This window comes from Mesocricetus auratus, unplaced genomic scaffold (assembly GCF_017639785.1).
Source record: "Mesocricetus auratus isolate SY011 unplaced genomic scaffold, BCM_Maur_2.0 Super-Scaffold_100010, whole genome shotgun sequence".
NCBI lineage: Eukaryota > Metazoa > Chordata > Mammalia > Rodentia > Cricetidae > Mesocricetus > Mesocricetus auratus.
Window position 1 is genome coordinate 48,820,448 of NW_024429194.1, and position 13,082 is coordinate 48,833,529.

Below are 13,082 nucleotides of genomic sequence, written 5' to 3' on the forward strand. Positions count from 1 at the left end.
AAGGCCAACCTGAGTGCTTTTCCTTTTACTAGTGAGTCAAGGCCAGGCCAAGGCTCAAAGATGGCTCTCTAACAGTGTTGCCACGTGTTGGGAGCTCACCTACTTACCTGGACCAATCTATGATAGGATCACAGTGGAAAGAACATGTTTGTTTTACATTCCTAAGCAAGCATACCGGGTCTCCCACTTTTCACTTTAAACAGCATTGAGAGTGCTAACTCTTCCACCCCACCAGTGTTTTAAGAAACAGGCTGTCACTTCGGGAATTAATTCCGTTCTCAACAGTTTTCATTGGAGAGAAGAATGTTAGCTAGGGAGTGGCAGGTGTGAGTGGTACCATCTGGCTAGTGGGGGTAAAACGGTAAAACAGATCTCAGCTTCCAGGAGTGCACGCAGCCTGCAGGTTACACAAGCTACACAGTCAAGGCTCCATCAGGGCACCACCCCACTTCTTTCCTGCACGCACAATGGATTAAAGACCCTTGGGGAGCACTGCAGTCTTCCATGGTGGCATAGAGGCCAGTTCATGTTGGCTCTAAGCACAGGCTAAAGCTTAGTCTCGACTCTCACTTTAGAAAGGCCTCCGTGCAGGAAAGAAATGCTTTTAAAAAAAATGATGTTCTAAGCCAACCGTGGTAGCACATCCCTGCAATCCCAGCACTCAGAAGACTGAAATGGGAGCATTGTATGAGTTTGAAGTTAGCCTGGGCTTAGCTTGATACCAGCCCAGTCAGAGCTACAAGGCAAGGTTCTGTCTATAGTCATCCCAAACAAGCAAACAAACAAGAATTTAAATAATGCCTTGAGCTCAAGCACAGATGTCTTAAGATAGAAGAGAACATATGGGTTGGGATGGACAATCTTTGAATTGCATTTCTTTTCTTTTTATGGAAGAGACTGTCTGCCCTTGAGTGTCTAGTTAACCATTCTCCTTCCTAGATATTTGGTTTCATGTGGCTCACTATCATGGCTGAGTTAATGTTTAACACGGTCTGGGTAACAAATGTACAAATGTCCCGTGTCTTACAAATACAGCCAAGGTTATGTGCCTGACAGATGGGTGTTATTCAGGGTTAGATGCAATAACTCAGAGAGGAACTATGAGTGTCAGTGAATACATTTGGGGGATGTGCTTACTGCCCTTTGAGTGTTTAATTAAAATATGTGGATAAAAGAAATAGCCAGCTCTATGAACTCAAGAAAGCCAGTAACAGAGAGGGAGGACTGATGACCAAAGGGATTAAGACTGGGCTGGTTTAACCCCCAGAAACAGCTGACCTGACAAAGGTTAACTCTTGAATCCCAGGCATCAAGCCTGGGAATCCAGCATGGGACTGATCAAGACCCCCTGAATCTGGGTGTCAGTGAGGAGGTAATCTATTGAGCCTTGGGCAGCAGATCAGTACCCATCCCGAGTATATACACACGGACTTTGGACTCCCATCCAACAATGTGAGGTGCACTCTTACCCTGAACTCTTGGGGAAGGGTCTAGGCCCTGCCCTATATGAAATGACAGACTATGGACACCCCCATGGAGGGCCTCACCCTCCCTGGGGAAATGAGGGGATAATGGAGGGGTTGGGGGGAGGGCACGGGAGGAGGGGAGGGAAAGGGAGAGGGACCTGGAACTGAATTGTGAAGCAACCTTGTTTCTTATCTAAATTTGAACTGAAAAATAAAAAAAAAAAGAAATAGCCAGCTCTAAACGGATCTTTTCCTCTTATCTTTCCTTTCTTTCTCTCCGTTTTAGATGACAGGGTCTCACTATGTTGCTAAGTAGGCTGGTATTGAACACCTGGGCACGAGAGCGCCTCCTACTCCCATCTCTCAAGCAGCTAAGTCAATGAGCAGGGACCACCAGACACAGTGTGAATATTTCCCTGGTACTGGAGCTCAAACCCAGGGCCTCATTCACACTAGTCAAGTGCTTTACCACCGAGCTATACCTCAGTCCCTCGTACTTAAATTACTAAGCATTTATAAAGAATAGATGTAAGAGATTGATGGCCTTACTTTGAATGCCAAGGTTTTCCACAAGTCTTTGTTCTTTACTTCGCCCATTCTGGAACTTCAAATACAAAAAAGAAGGTCACACTGTTAGTTTTTTTCAGAAGCTCACTATGTTACACCTCTTTAAATAGCTCAATATTTTTACACAGGGGAGAAAAATAAAAATATCACCTTCCCTGTTACCTAAAAATGAACTGCGGGGACTGTTAACTCCATAAGTTCCACACTATACTATCAAAGATCAAATCAACTCTCAGTAAGAAATGAAAACATGCTGGGCGGTGGTGGTGCACACCTTTAATCTCAGCACTCGGGAGACAGAGGCAGGCGGATCTCTGTGAGTCTGAGGCCAGACTGGTCTACAGGATTAAAAAAGCTACAGAGAAACCCTGTCACAAGAAAAAAGAAAGAAAGAAAGAAGGAAGGAAGGAAGGAAGGAAGGAAGGAAGGAAGGAAGGGAGAGAGAGGGGGGGGGGAAAACAATATGAAGTGGAACTATACGAAACTTGCATGCTAGGCTGCTTCATAGAACTCTAAGCCAGCTGTTAGAGTACAGCGTGGGTGCTAGAACAGTCCCAACTTAGACCATGCTGAGACCGACTGACATTCAGTGCACTCCTTTAACACGAAGGCAAAGCGCAGCATGGCTACAAGTGTGAGTTTTAGTCATATACCTGGCTATGAATCCAGTTCATACTTATGTAGCTTTGAGCAGTCATTTTACCTCTCTATCTGCTTCTTCGTCTGCAACAGTGGTTTAAGAATAGAATAGTACCTGCCATATATATGTAGGGAGGTTGTTTTTTTTTTTAATGTGTCTGTTTTATATGTATGTGCCCGGTTGATGGGGGAAGTCCTGTATATATGTCAATTCCCTGTTGGCTAATAGGGAAGCAAGATAGGTGGGACTATGAGTCCAGGAGGACTCTGGGTAGGAGAAACACAGAAAGTCAAGATGTAACGCCATGGGGTAGGAAGCCCGGAAACCTCTCTGGTAAGAGAAATGCTTAGATTAGCAATTATGGGATAAATACTTAAGTCAGAGCTAGCCAGTAAGAAACAAGCAAGGCCAACAGCTTCATACTTAATATAGCCTCCTGTGTGTTTATTTGGGACTGATGCGGCTCTGGAACCAGGCTGGTGGGAAGGCTTCTCTTTACACCCAGTGCTCTTGGAGATCAGAAGAGGGCATCAGATCATCTGGGACTGGCGTTACAGACAGATATGAGCCACCATGTAGGTGCCGAGAATGGAACCTGTGCTCTTAAATGCTAAACCATCTCACTAGCCTTAGCCCAAAAGGGTATTTATGGTGTCCCAATACTCACAAACACCCAGTGCAGTATAGCATACACGGAAGCACTTGATAAATGCCTATACCCAAAGTCCTGGGTACAATCTGCAGCACTCCTAAATGAATAAGTGAGGTCCGATTATGGCTTTTTAAGGCTGTATTTATTTTATGTATATGATGCTCTATCTACATAGAGAGCCTACATGCCAGAAGAGGACATCAGATCCCATTATAGATGGCTGTGAGCCACTCTATGGTTGCTGGGAATTGAACTCAGGACCTCTGGAAGAGCTGCCAATGTTCTTAACCACTGAGCCATCTCTCCAGCCCCCAATTATGGTTTTTTAAAAAATTATTTCTGAGCTACAAGATAAGTGATATGTAGGCATGATTCTTGACAGTCTAGAATTCTGCATGACCCACTCCTGAAGCACTAAACTGGCCTTCTCTCCTTTCAGATGACAGGACCTGTGTAGGATGACATCACTTCCTATCACCATCTGACCACTCATATTTCAACAACAGCTGATCTCTGTAGCTATCCTAACCAAAGAATGAAGTACATCACCCATTGAGCTTTGTCTGAGGGACAACTGTGTGTAAACTGAAGAAAGACATGCAAGCTATGGTTACCCCCAGGAATAATCCTGATTGAATCAGAGCCTGGTCACTGCCGTCCCCCCAAACCAGATGCACACTCACTTTTACAAGCTATTGAAAAGGATCAAATCAAAGCCAGACTTTAAAAGCGTGGCAGTGCGGTTGTGTAACTTTTTGATTTTTTAACACCTCAGATTCTTGTGTCAAGTAATGCCATTGTAACTTCTGAGGCATTTTTGTAGGCGTATATGAGAAAAAACGTCGCTATGTAGCTGGGCGGTGGTAGCGTACACCTTTGATCCTGGCACTTGGGATGCAGAGGCAGATGGATCTCTGTGAGTTCGAGGCCAACCTGGTCTACAAAGTGAGTTCCAGGACAGGTTCCAAAGCTACACAGAGAAACCATGTCTCAAAAAAAAAACCATAGCCATGCAGTTCCTAAATCCTGTGAGAAAGCTTCAGGTTCATATATCATAGTGTCTGATTGCTAAATGAGAGAGATCAAGCCACCTGCTAGCTATAGCAAATACAAAGAGAAATTAATCACAAAGCACGTTGGATCAAGCAGGCTACACGAGAGTGAAAATGCTTAGCTGCATTTGCAGAACAGAAACACAGTAGTGAAAATATAGAAGGATTCTAAGATAGTGTAAGTCATAATAAACAGGTAGTGGGAGAAAGAGCTCAGAAAATCCTGAATCTGGGTTGTCTGTGACTTAGCATATCAGAGATTAGAAGGACAAATTAAAAATTGTACCTAAGGCCAAACAGTGGTGGCACATGCCTTTAATCCCAGCACTCGGGAGGCAATGACAGGAGGATCTCTCTCTGTGAGTTCGAGGCCAGCCTGGCCTACGAAGCTATGCAGAGAAACCCTGTCTCAAAAAAACAAAACAAACAAACAAAAAACTGTACCTAAGCAATGAGATGACTGTAGTTTATAGCTATATCAGGAGATGGCTGTAGTTTATAGCTATATCATGAGATGACTGTAGTTTATAGCTATATCAGGAGACAGTGGGATAATCAGAGGCCGGGCCTGGCGGGGCCTGCAGGAGGTACGTGTACATAGTCACTGTGCTTTACACATACGTGTCCTTATTTTGTTCAGTCAATGGGTGGGGCAATACAATCCTTAACAGCCATTTAATTTTGCAAGTCTGTTGCTCAGTAGTACTTCCTATGGCTAGTATTCTCCAAGAAACTGCTTATAAAATAGGAGGAAGGTTTCCATGATACACATTTATAGAAGTGTTTATAATTCAACCACAAAACTGGACTCTAGTCTGTGTCCACCTCCAAGTCTGCATAACTTTAAGTGGGGTTAGGTTGATATTATACCAAGGTTCTTCTCATGATAAAAGATTAACCAGGGACCAAGCCCAAGATGGTCTGTGCTCCTTGGAGCACAACCATAAACGACCATATGACATTTATGGCCATTAAACTAGAAGAAGAAATCTTTTGCTCTGTCACTGAATTAAAAAAAAAGTTTGCCAATTTTTCAATTATTTTCAAGACATACTCAGTAAAAGGGCAAAAGGAAGACTGGAGAAATGGCTCAGAGGTTAAGTGTGCTGACTGCTATTTTAGAGGTCTTGGGTTCAATTCCCAGCACCCACATGGTGGCTCACAACTGCCTGTAACGCCAATTCTAGGAGATCTGATGCCTAATTCTGACCTTGATAGGCTCCTGAACACAAATGGTGTACAAAAACTCATACAGGCATACATGCATACACATAAACAAAAAATAAAATGTAAAATACGTTTACATTATTTTTTAAAAAAAGAAAATGCACAAAGAAGTAAGAATCACAATATTTATTTGCAGCATTGTTTCTAGTTAACAAGAGAACAGAGGCAATCTATACATCAGCAAAAAGAACTAAATACATTTTGGTGTATGTAGAAAATGGAAGCTATGAGCCCTCCTGGCAGGACACGTCTATAATGTCGGCATTTAGGAGGCTGAAGCAAGAGGAGGGTCATTGCAAGTTCAAGGCCAGCCTGGGCTACATATTGGATTCCAGGCTAGACTGGGTTACAGGGTGAGCTCTCATATGAACCTTATGTAACAATGTCTAAGAATTCTCTATTAAGAAGAGTGGCGTGGTATTCTACTCTTTGTACACTATATGTATGTAGACTATCTCTGCATGGTCAAGAAACTGGCCAAGAACAGTTGCCTTAACAGAAAGGAACTGAGACATGAGTATTATGGGGTAGGAAGAAAACACAATTTTAAAATCTCTTTGGGGACATTTAAGTTTTTCTTTCTATAGGTACATCCTATCTACTTTTATTTTAAAAGTGAATCTTCAAAGAAACAAACAATGAAGAAAATATTCAATTATATAGACACATTTACTAATGCATATAAGAAAGAGACTAAAAGAAAGCATCCCCAAATAATAATAGTAGTCATACCTAGGTAACAGACACATGACACATGATTTTCTTGTTATATATTTCTGAAAGTCTCCAAATATATTATTAAACACTTTCTTCTTTGCAGGGGGAGGGTGTTGAGACAGGGTTTCTCTGTGTAGCTCTGGCTGTTCTCGAACTCACAGAGAGAGATATCCCTGTCTCTGCCTCCCAAATGTTGGGAATAAAGGCGTGCACCACCACTGCCCACCAGCTGAGCACTTTTAAGGTTTAAAACCATAAGAAGTTGCACTTATTTTTAATCAAATGCATGTCTAAATAACTTGTTCAGCTATTACAACAGGTGAAATGAGATGGACACTTCTATTACATCTCTGAAACCGGCTCATGCTGGCACTCCGCACACTGGCTTCAGACTCACCCTTGAATTATACGAAGGCTCCTTGACACTCAAGTTTGGAAGAGAAGCCTGGAGAGAGTTCATATACTTTAATCCTGCTCCTTGGCCTGTAAAGACAGAGAGGAGGGGCTAAGGTCCATAAATTGTCAAGTGAGTCTTCAACAATGCTTCAGTCCCATTCCATCATCATCTTTCAAAACACCTTAGACCTGAACCATCTGAGTTCAAAACATCAGCTCAGATGACTTCTGCCCATCAGCAGCAATGACTAACAGGGCTGCTGAGCTGACTCAGTGGGTAAAAGCACTCGCCACCAAGTCTCACAACTTAATTTCCTCCCACATGGTGGAAGGAAAGAAATGACTCACCCCCACATGGCATGTGGTCGTGCATGCACGTATGCATATGGGGGTGCACACACACACACACACACACACACAAATAAATAACTATGAGCATGCTTGTAAATTCAAAAGAAAATTAAGGGCCATTTCTATTTCTGGTGGTGTAAGGGACAAGGCCAACCCCCTTTATTAAAGAAAAAAAACAAAAGTGACCTTTTCCATGAGGTTAAGTGAGACACAGCACACATGTAGGACAGCAATCAGACCCAGAGACACCGCCCATAGTTGGACAGTGGTCATCAGGTCCAACATGGAGTAGGGTAACAGGGTTCAACCTACAATCCAAGTCGTGAATGTTCACAGTCTCTACCCTTTAAAAACAGAGATAGACTAAGACCTGCTTGGTGGCAATTTTCAGAGGAAGGAGATTTGCCAGTGGGGTTGGGATAGTGGAATATGACGGCTATAGAGGAATACAATCTCTTGACATAGGCTGGGATGCTTGGATTCTATTTCAACCATGTATCAACAAATGACTCCACCAACCACTCCTACTGTGCACTAAAGACCACCGAGAAGCCAAATTTCTTACCAGACTGCGTGTACTTCTGAATTTTTGTCTTCAAGTCTATTCTGTGGATATTCTTCAGGCATTTTTCCAATAAATTCAATTGATCTGAAGCAATCAGATTCAGTTTCTCCAGTTCAATCACCAGATCCAAGAAACTCTAAGAGAGCCACCAACAAGAAACACATGTGAGTGAAGCTAACAAGTCCCCAGTGCAAACTCTAGGCCATCTGCAGAAAAAGGTGGCAGGAAGAGACCTTCCGGTAACCCTTGGAGATTCCAAGCCAGACAGTTCTACCCAGAAACAAGTCATCCTCCTGAATTTCACTCAAGGAGATGGGGGGCTAGGGCTGCAGCTTAGGGAGTAGAGTCCTTGTCTAGCATGCATGACTATTCCCTGAGCTTGATCCCCAACACCACATACCAGAAGGGCTTCTCAGAATGGGGTGGGGGGGGTGACTGAGGAAAATTTGATATGGGAAATCTTCACAATGCCATTTGTAAGTTCTTAAAGTGTTTTCATTGATGCTGGACATTCCAAATTATTTTGTCTCAAGAGATGGTTACCAAAGAGGATGGGGCTCTCCTACTTGTTCAGCCTGAAACACCAGGACCGTTAAAGAACTAGACTTCAAAAGTAAGCATTGCTGTGGATTTTATTTTGCTCATGGTTAACACTTGGTTACTTGACTGTTAATCATTAGATCACAAAGACAATAAGCATAATTACATATAAATGGAAAAAGTTGGTTAGGGAATCCCCCCACAAAAAAATAAAAATAAAAAAACTCCTGTTTTCCCTTTCTTCCTCATCTTACATTTGATGTGGGAACATGCTGTTCTCCTATATTCCTAAAATCAAGGAGCCTGAGGAAACTCTTAGAGGCAGGGTAACCATGTGGAAGACTTACTGTCAACCCCAAAGACAAAGATTTTTCTTGGCCCGTTCTTAGGCTAACCATACCAGTTCAAACACTCTTCCAGCAACCCCAATAACTCTAATATGGTCACCACATTTCTACCCTAATCTCCGCATTAGCCATTTCCCGGATAGATGAGTCAGAAGGACCACCACTTCACCACCTCACAGGCCACTGAGGGAAATAAAACAGCAGTGGGTCAGCAAATGAGAGTGAGCCAGAAGCCTTCAGGTCTCCGCTCCATGCAAGCAGACAGGATACCTTCTCCCAGAAGAGAGCTGTCAAATCTGAGAAATGGCATAGACACCAGGCCTGTGATTTTTTTTTAGAGACAGGGTTTCTCTGTGTAGCCCTGGCTGTCCTGAACTCACTCTATAGGTCAGACTACTGGCCTCAAGATCACAGAGATTCGCCTGCCTCTGCCTCCTGACTGCTGGGATTAAAAGCATGTGCCACCACTGCCCAGCCAGGTCTGTGACTTTTATAGAAGTCAGGACCAAATCTAAGTATAAAAGAAACACCCAAGGCCACAGGTACCAACCTATTTTCTCCTAAATTAAAAACTCATTCTCTTGCTTCCAATGTTACAGAGAAACCATCCGGGATGCCTAGCTCCCTGGACCACAGCAGCAAGCTGCCCATTTCCCTCTCTCCACAAGGAGCAGGCCCTACTTCTAACAGCTCTTTGGAACAGGCATCAAGAAAAGACAACTCACCTTGTCCTTGGTTACCTTGCCTCGGCCTGTGTAATCTCTTGTAAGGAAAATTAACGAGGAAACATCGGATTTATCCAAATTCTCACCAATCTCCATCATCAGCACCCTGTAAATCCCAAAAGTTTCTTTAGTAAACCCAGACAAGAATCCAAGAGCCCATGCCTCACCAAGGCCAACAACTAGACTAATTCTTGTCCCATGGAATGTGCCCCCACTCTATAAAACAGGAAGCCTTGATATTCCTCCAAGAGACTATAAACTTTAAAAGGAAGTCATCCTCCTCCATTTGTTTGTTTGGCTTGGTTTTTTGAGACCTCTTGCTGTGCACCCCTGACTATCTTAGCACTCACTGTGTAGACAGATTGGCCTCAGACCACTCCCTCCCATCTCCTGTCTTTGCCTCCCATGTGCTGGAATTACATGCATGCACCACCACACCTGGCTTTTCCATTGTCTGCAGAGGGACAGGCAGTACTTCCCTTTCTACCTAACAGCTCTAAAAACAACTGGGCAAGTAGACTTCCCTGAAAAAAACCCTAGGTCCCCAGAAGTAATAGTGAAATGTAACAAATGAGTAACAGGAAAGACAGAATTCAGAGTGGCCTTGTCCTCTCTGACAAGCTCCGGGTGACACTGGTCAAGAACTGTACTTTCAATCGCAGGATTCTAAAGCAAAGAAACATCTCTGACTTCTTGGCCCATGTTTGAATTTGAGAAGTAAAAGACATTCGCCAAGCGGCTTCTGGCCACAAGTGTTAAGTCTGGAAAGCGCCTCCTGATGCACTCGCCTCTGCTCTGACTGGAGCAGCCACCACACTGTCAGGACTCCTGTGTAGAAGGTTTTCCCAGGTAGACTCCCACACTCTTGGGGGTTCTTTTCTGCCCTGAGTTTAACTAGGCACTGATGAAGCCTGCTGAGCAGATGGGTGAATGGGTCAACCAAATCACCTCAACCGCCAGTCTCTCTTCTAGAGGTCCCTACACCCATTCCTACTTACTGCACCAGAACCTAGACCCCAAGACCTGGTCAGTGTCCCCCAAATATGTGAGATCACTGACATCAGGTGATGGTTGAACAAGTGAAAATCTATCAAGAACAACAATAACCCAAGCATCTCACATAGAAAGCTACTTGGCACAGTATCCAAAGAGACTCGTAAACTTGTGACGCTCAGTCATTGTTTGTGGTGCTGGAACTGAACCTAGAACCTTACTCACCCTAAGCGAGTGCCTTTTGCTGAGCTCTGGGTCTACACATGTCCCCTTCTATCTTTCCTGACATAGTTTTATTAAGTTATTCAGGCCGGCCTTGGACTCACAACTTTCTGCCTCAGTCTTCTGAGGAGTTGGGACTGCAGGTCTCCGTCGCCAGGTGCAGCCAGCTGGGCTATATTATTCTTTACTTTGTAGTTAGTAAGGTGCTCAGCCTGTGTGGGCTGTAACTCGTACGTCTGAGGTTTAGCACAGCCCTTCCAACCCCAGCTCTGAACAGTTTCCAAAGCCCGTGCTGCTTTCAATTCTTTTCAGTAGTTTTCATAATAGACACCATCCCCAAATACATATTACACAACTGACAAAACTTGCAGCTAGAGGAACAGGAAGCAATTTAAAGGAACAAGATCTCTTTCTTGCCTCAGAAAACTCAGTCTTCCAGTGGCTCCAGCCTGGGGGGTGGGGAGCAGCTCAGAGGCTCTCTGACTTAAGGGACTTCAATGGTCCTCCTGCATTAACCAGAAGGGGGCTGAAAGGAAATTCACTGAAGAAACACCAGACTTTGGCTCCTCAGAGCCAGCAAGGCAAGACTACAGGAAGGGAACCCACCCTGTGGCACTTCCTTGGCTGGCTGGGGAAGGACAGAGGAGAATTTAGAAAGGGCCACAATTCTATGGAGGTAGGAAGATTACTCACTCTTGCTACTTCCTTTCTCGGTACCAGAATTTTCCAAAGCACCGCAGCTCCTATGTCATCAGGGACTGGCAAGAAAGAGTGGCTCTATGCTGTTTCTTCTTTCTTCCTGTCTTGTTAATGTCCTTCAGATTATCTGTCCTTTCCACTTCCATTATGATCTTTTACCCGATAAGCAACCCGTGTTTCATGAATTCAAACAAGGTGTGACCCCCACACCTGAGGCAGGAGGATTGCTATGGGTTGGAGGCCCAGCACGGACTACAACGTAAGTTCCAAGCTAACCTGAGCTATAACAGGCTTCCAGAAATTACAAAACAAACAAACAGAATACCGTAAGTGGTATCGAAGGTGGTCTGAGCAGAAGGAAGCAGAAGGGACGAGGTTCCTCTCACTGCCTCTCACAGTCTAGACCACCCAGCCCCCCCCCCGTGCAGGCTGGCTCAGAGCTCGGGAGTTACCTATAATCAGAAACAAGGTGAGGGTTCCTATGAAGGTGAGCCTCCACGGCTGCTTTGTCTGTCTTCAAAACCCTCTTGAGCAGGTCGAAGCGCCTCACTCTGTAGAGCAGTTCAGCCAGGGTAGCCACAGAGAGCTGACCTCTCTCACTTAAGCTGCCCAGGAGCTCCCTCACGTTAGGTGGGGCCAGGTTCTCGGCCACATCTCTACATAAGAAAAGCATCATCTCCTTCTCGTCCTCGTCAAGGGACTCCTCCACCTGGTGGATGACCTCGGCGGACACGGGGCACATCGCCATGGTCCAGAAGTCAGCGGCCAGGCTCTCACCCAGCTTCCATCCACTCAGCAGGGCTCGGCGTACCACGAGATGTCAACTTCATTTTGGAAGGCTTTCTTCATTTCTTTCAGAGTTCTTGCAGTAGAGGCGCTCTGTGGTGAGAGAACACTTTTTATCCTACCAGGATCGGAAGATTGGAAGCACAGGCTCTCCCTGTCTTTCTGCTTGGTCTCTGTAACCTTGAAAGTCAATAGAAAGAGATCCTCAGTAGACAGAGTCAAAGACTGAGCCAAAGGCCAAAAGACACAGAAGAAAACCCAGACATTCAAAAATGAAATCAGTGACAAAATTACCTCCAAAAAATCCCACATGGTTTAATCAGAATGTAAAACAGGGTAAGGGGGAAATCACAGTGGGGCAGCTAATGACTAAGTAACCATGAGGGAACTCAGGAAGAGGAAAAGTCCAGTGAGTAAGCAGCTGACTTGAGAAACTTGTCACAGAAGTTGCTAACCACGCCCACTCCTTAGCCACCGCCCCGTCCTCCTCCCCCCCCCTCCCGCCGCCGCGCCGGGCGCCGGGGTGCTCTGAACAAATCCGGGTTTTGCAAAGGGGCACCTCTCTGCAGGGGCCTCCTGTGCAAGGTTTCCGTCCTTCCCCACGCCCCTCCCTATAGCTCTCCCACTGTTCCACCCCTCACTCACAGCTGGAGGCCCTGCTGCAGCTCCACCCCTGCTCGCACTGTGTGAACGCCCACAGGACCCTCAGCACGGCTGTGCAAAGAGCCTTTTGAGCTTTGACCAGGTGCTCAGACCTCAAGCCCCAGGAATTTTCAAGGTCTCCCAACCCTCAATATACCGCTCCATGGCAGCAATGGCCATCAAAATTCTCAATGGCACCAGTGGACGTGTACGGAAGCCCTGGGAGGACCACACTTGAGTGAGAGCCCAGCTCAAGGCATGCTCGTGTGCTGATCATTTCTTCCATCAGAACTAAGCAGTTTTCACATTTAGGCTATAAAGGATAGCCACTGTTCTTTGGATTTTAACTTAAAAATACTTTTATTTATTCATTCATTCATTCATTCATTCATTTGCTGTGTATGCAGGGAAGGGATTTGTAGGCATTCCCCATGCAACGGGGGTCAGAGGACAACTTTCAGGAGTCAATTCTCTCCTGTTATGTGGGTTCAGGGA

General features: G+C 44.9%; 1 protein-coding gene across 10 annotated transcripts in view; it reads right to left on the reverse strand.

Moving 5' to 3' along the window:
- Cflar (CASP8 and FADD like apoptosis regulator) overlaps nucleotides 1-13,082 on the reverse strand; it is a 76,974-nt gene that overhangs the window by 47,677 nt on the left and 16,215 nt on the right. For 3 of the 10 annotated variants that reach the window (XR_001196514.3, XR_002382820.2, XM_040753554.1), the window contains exons 2-6: nucleotides 11,612-12,125; nucleotides 9,246-9,351; nucleotides 7,634-7,769; nucleotides 6,719-6,804; nucleotides 2,016-2,070 (exon numbers count right to left, since the gene is read on the reverse strand). Coding sequence is in view for 8 of the 10 variants with exons in the window: in XM_040753554.1 (XP_040609488.1) it covers nucleotides 2,016-2,070; nucleotides 6,719-6,804; nucleotides 7,634-7,769; nucleotides 9,246-9,351; nucleotides 11,612-11,907 (679 nt within the window). In the remaining 2 variants the exon portion in view is untranslated. The other 7 variants (XM_013113730.3, XM_013113732.3, XM_005070607.4 and 4 more) reach the window with 6 other exon arrangements.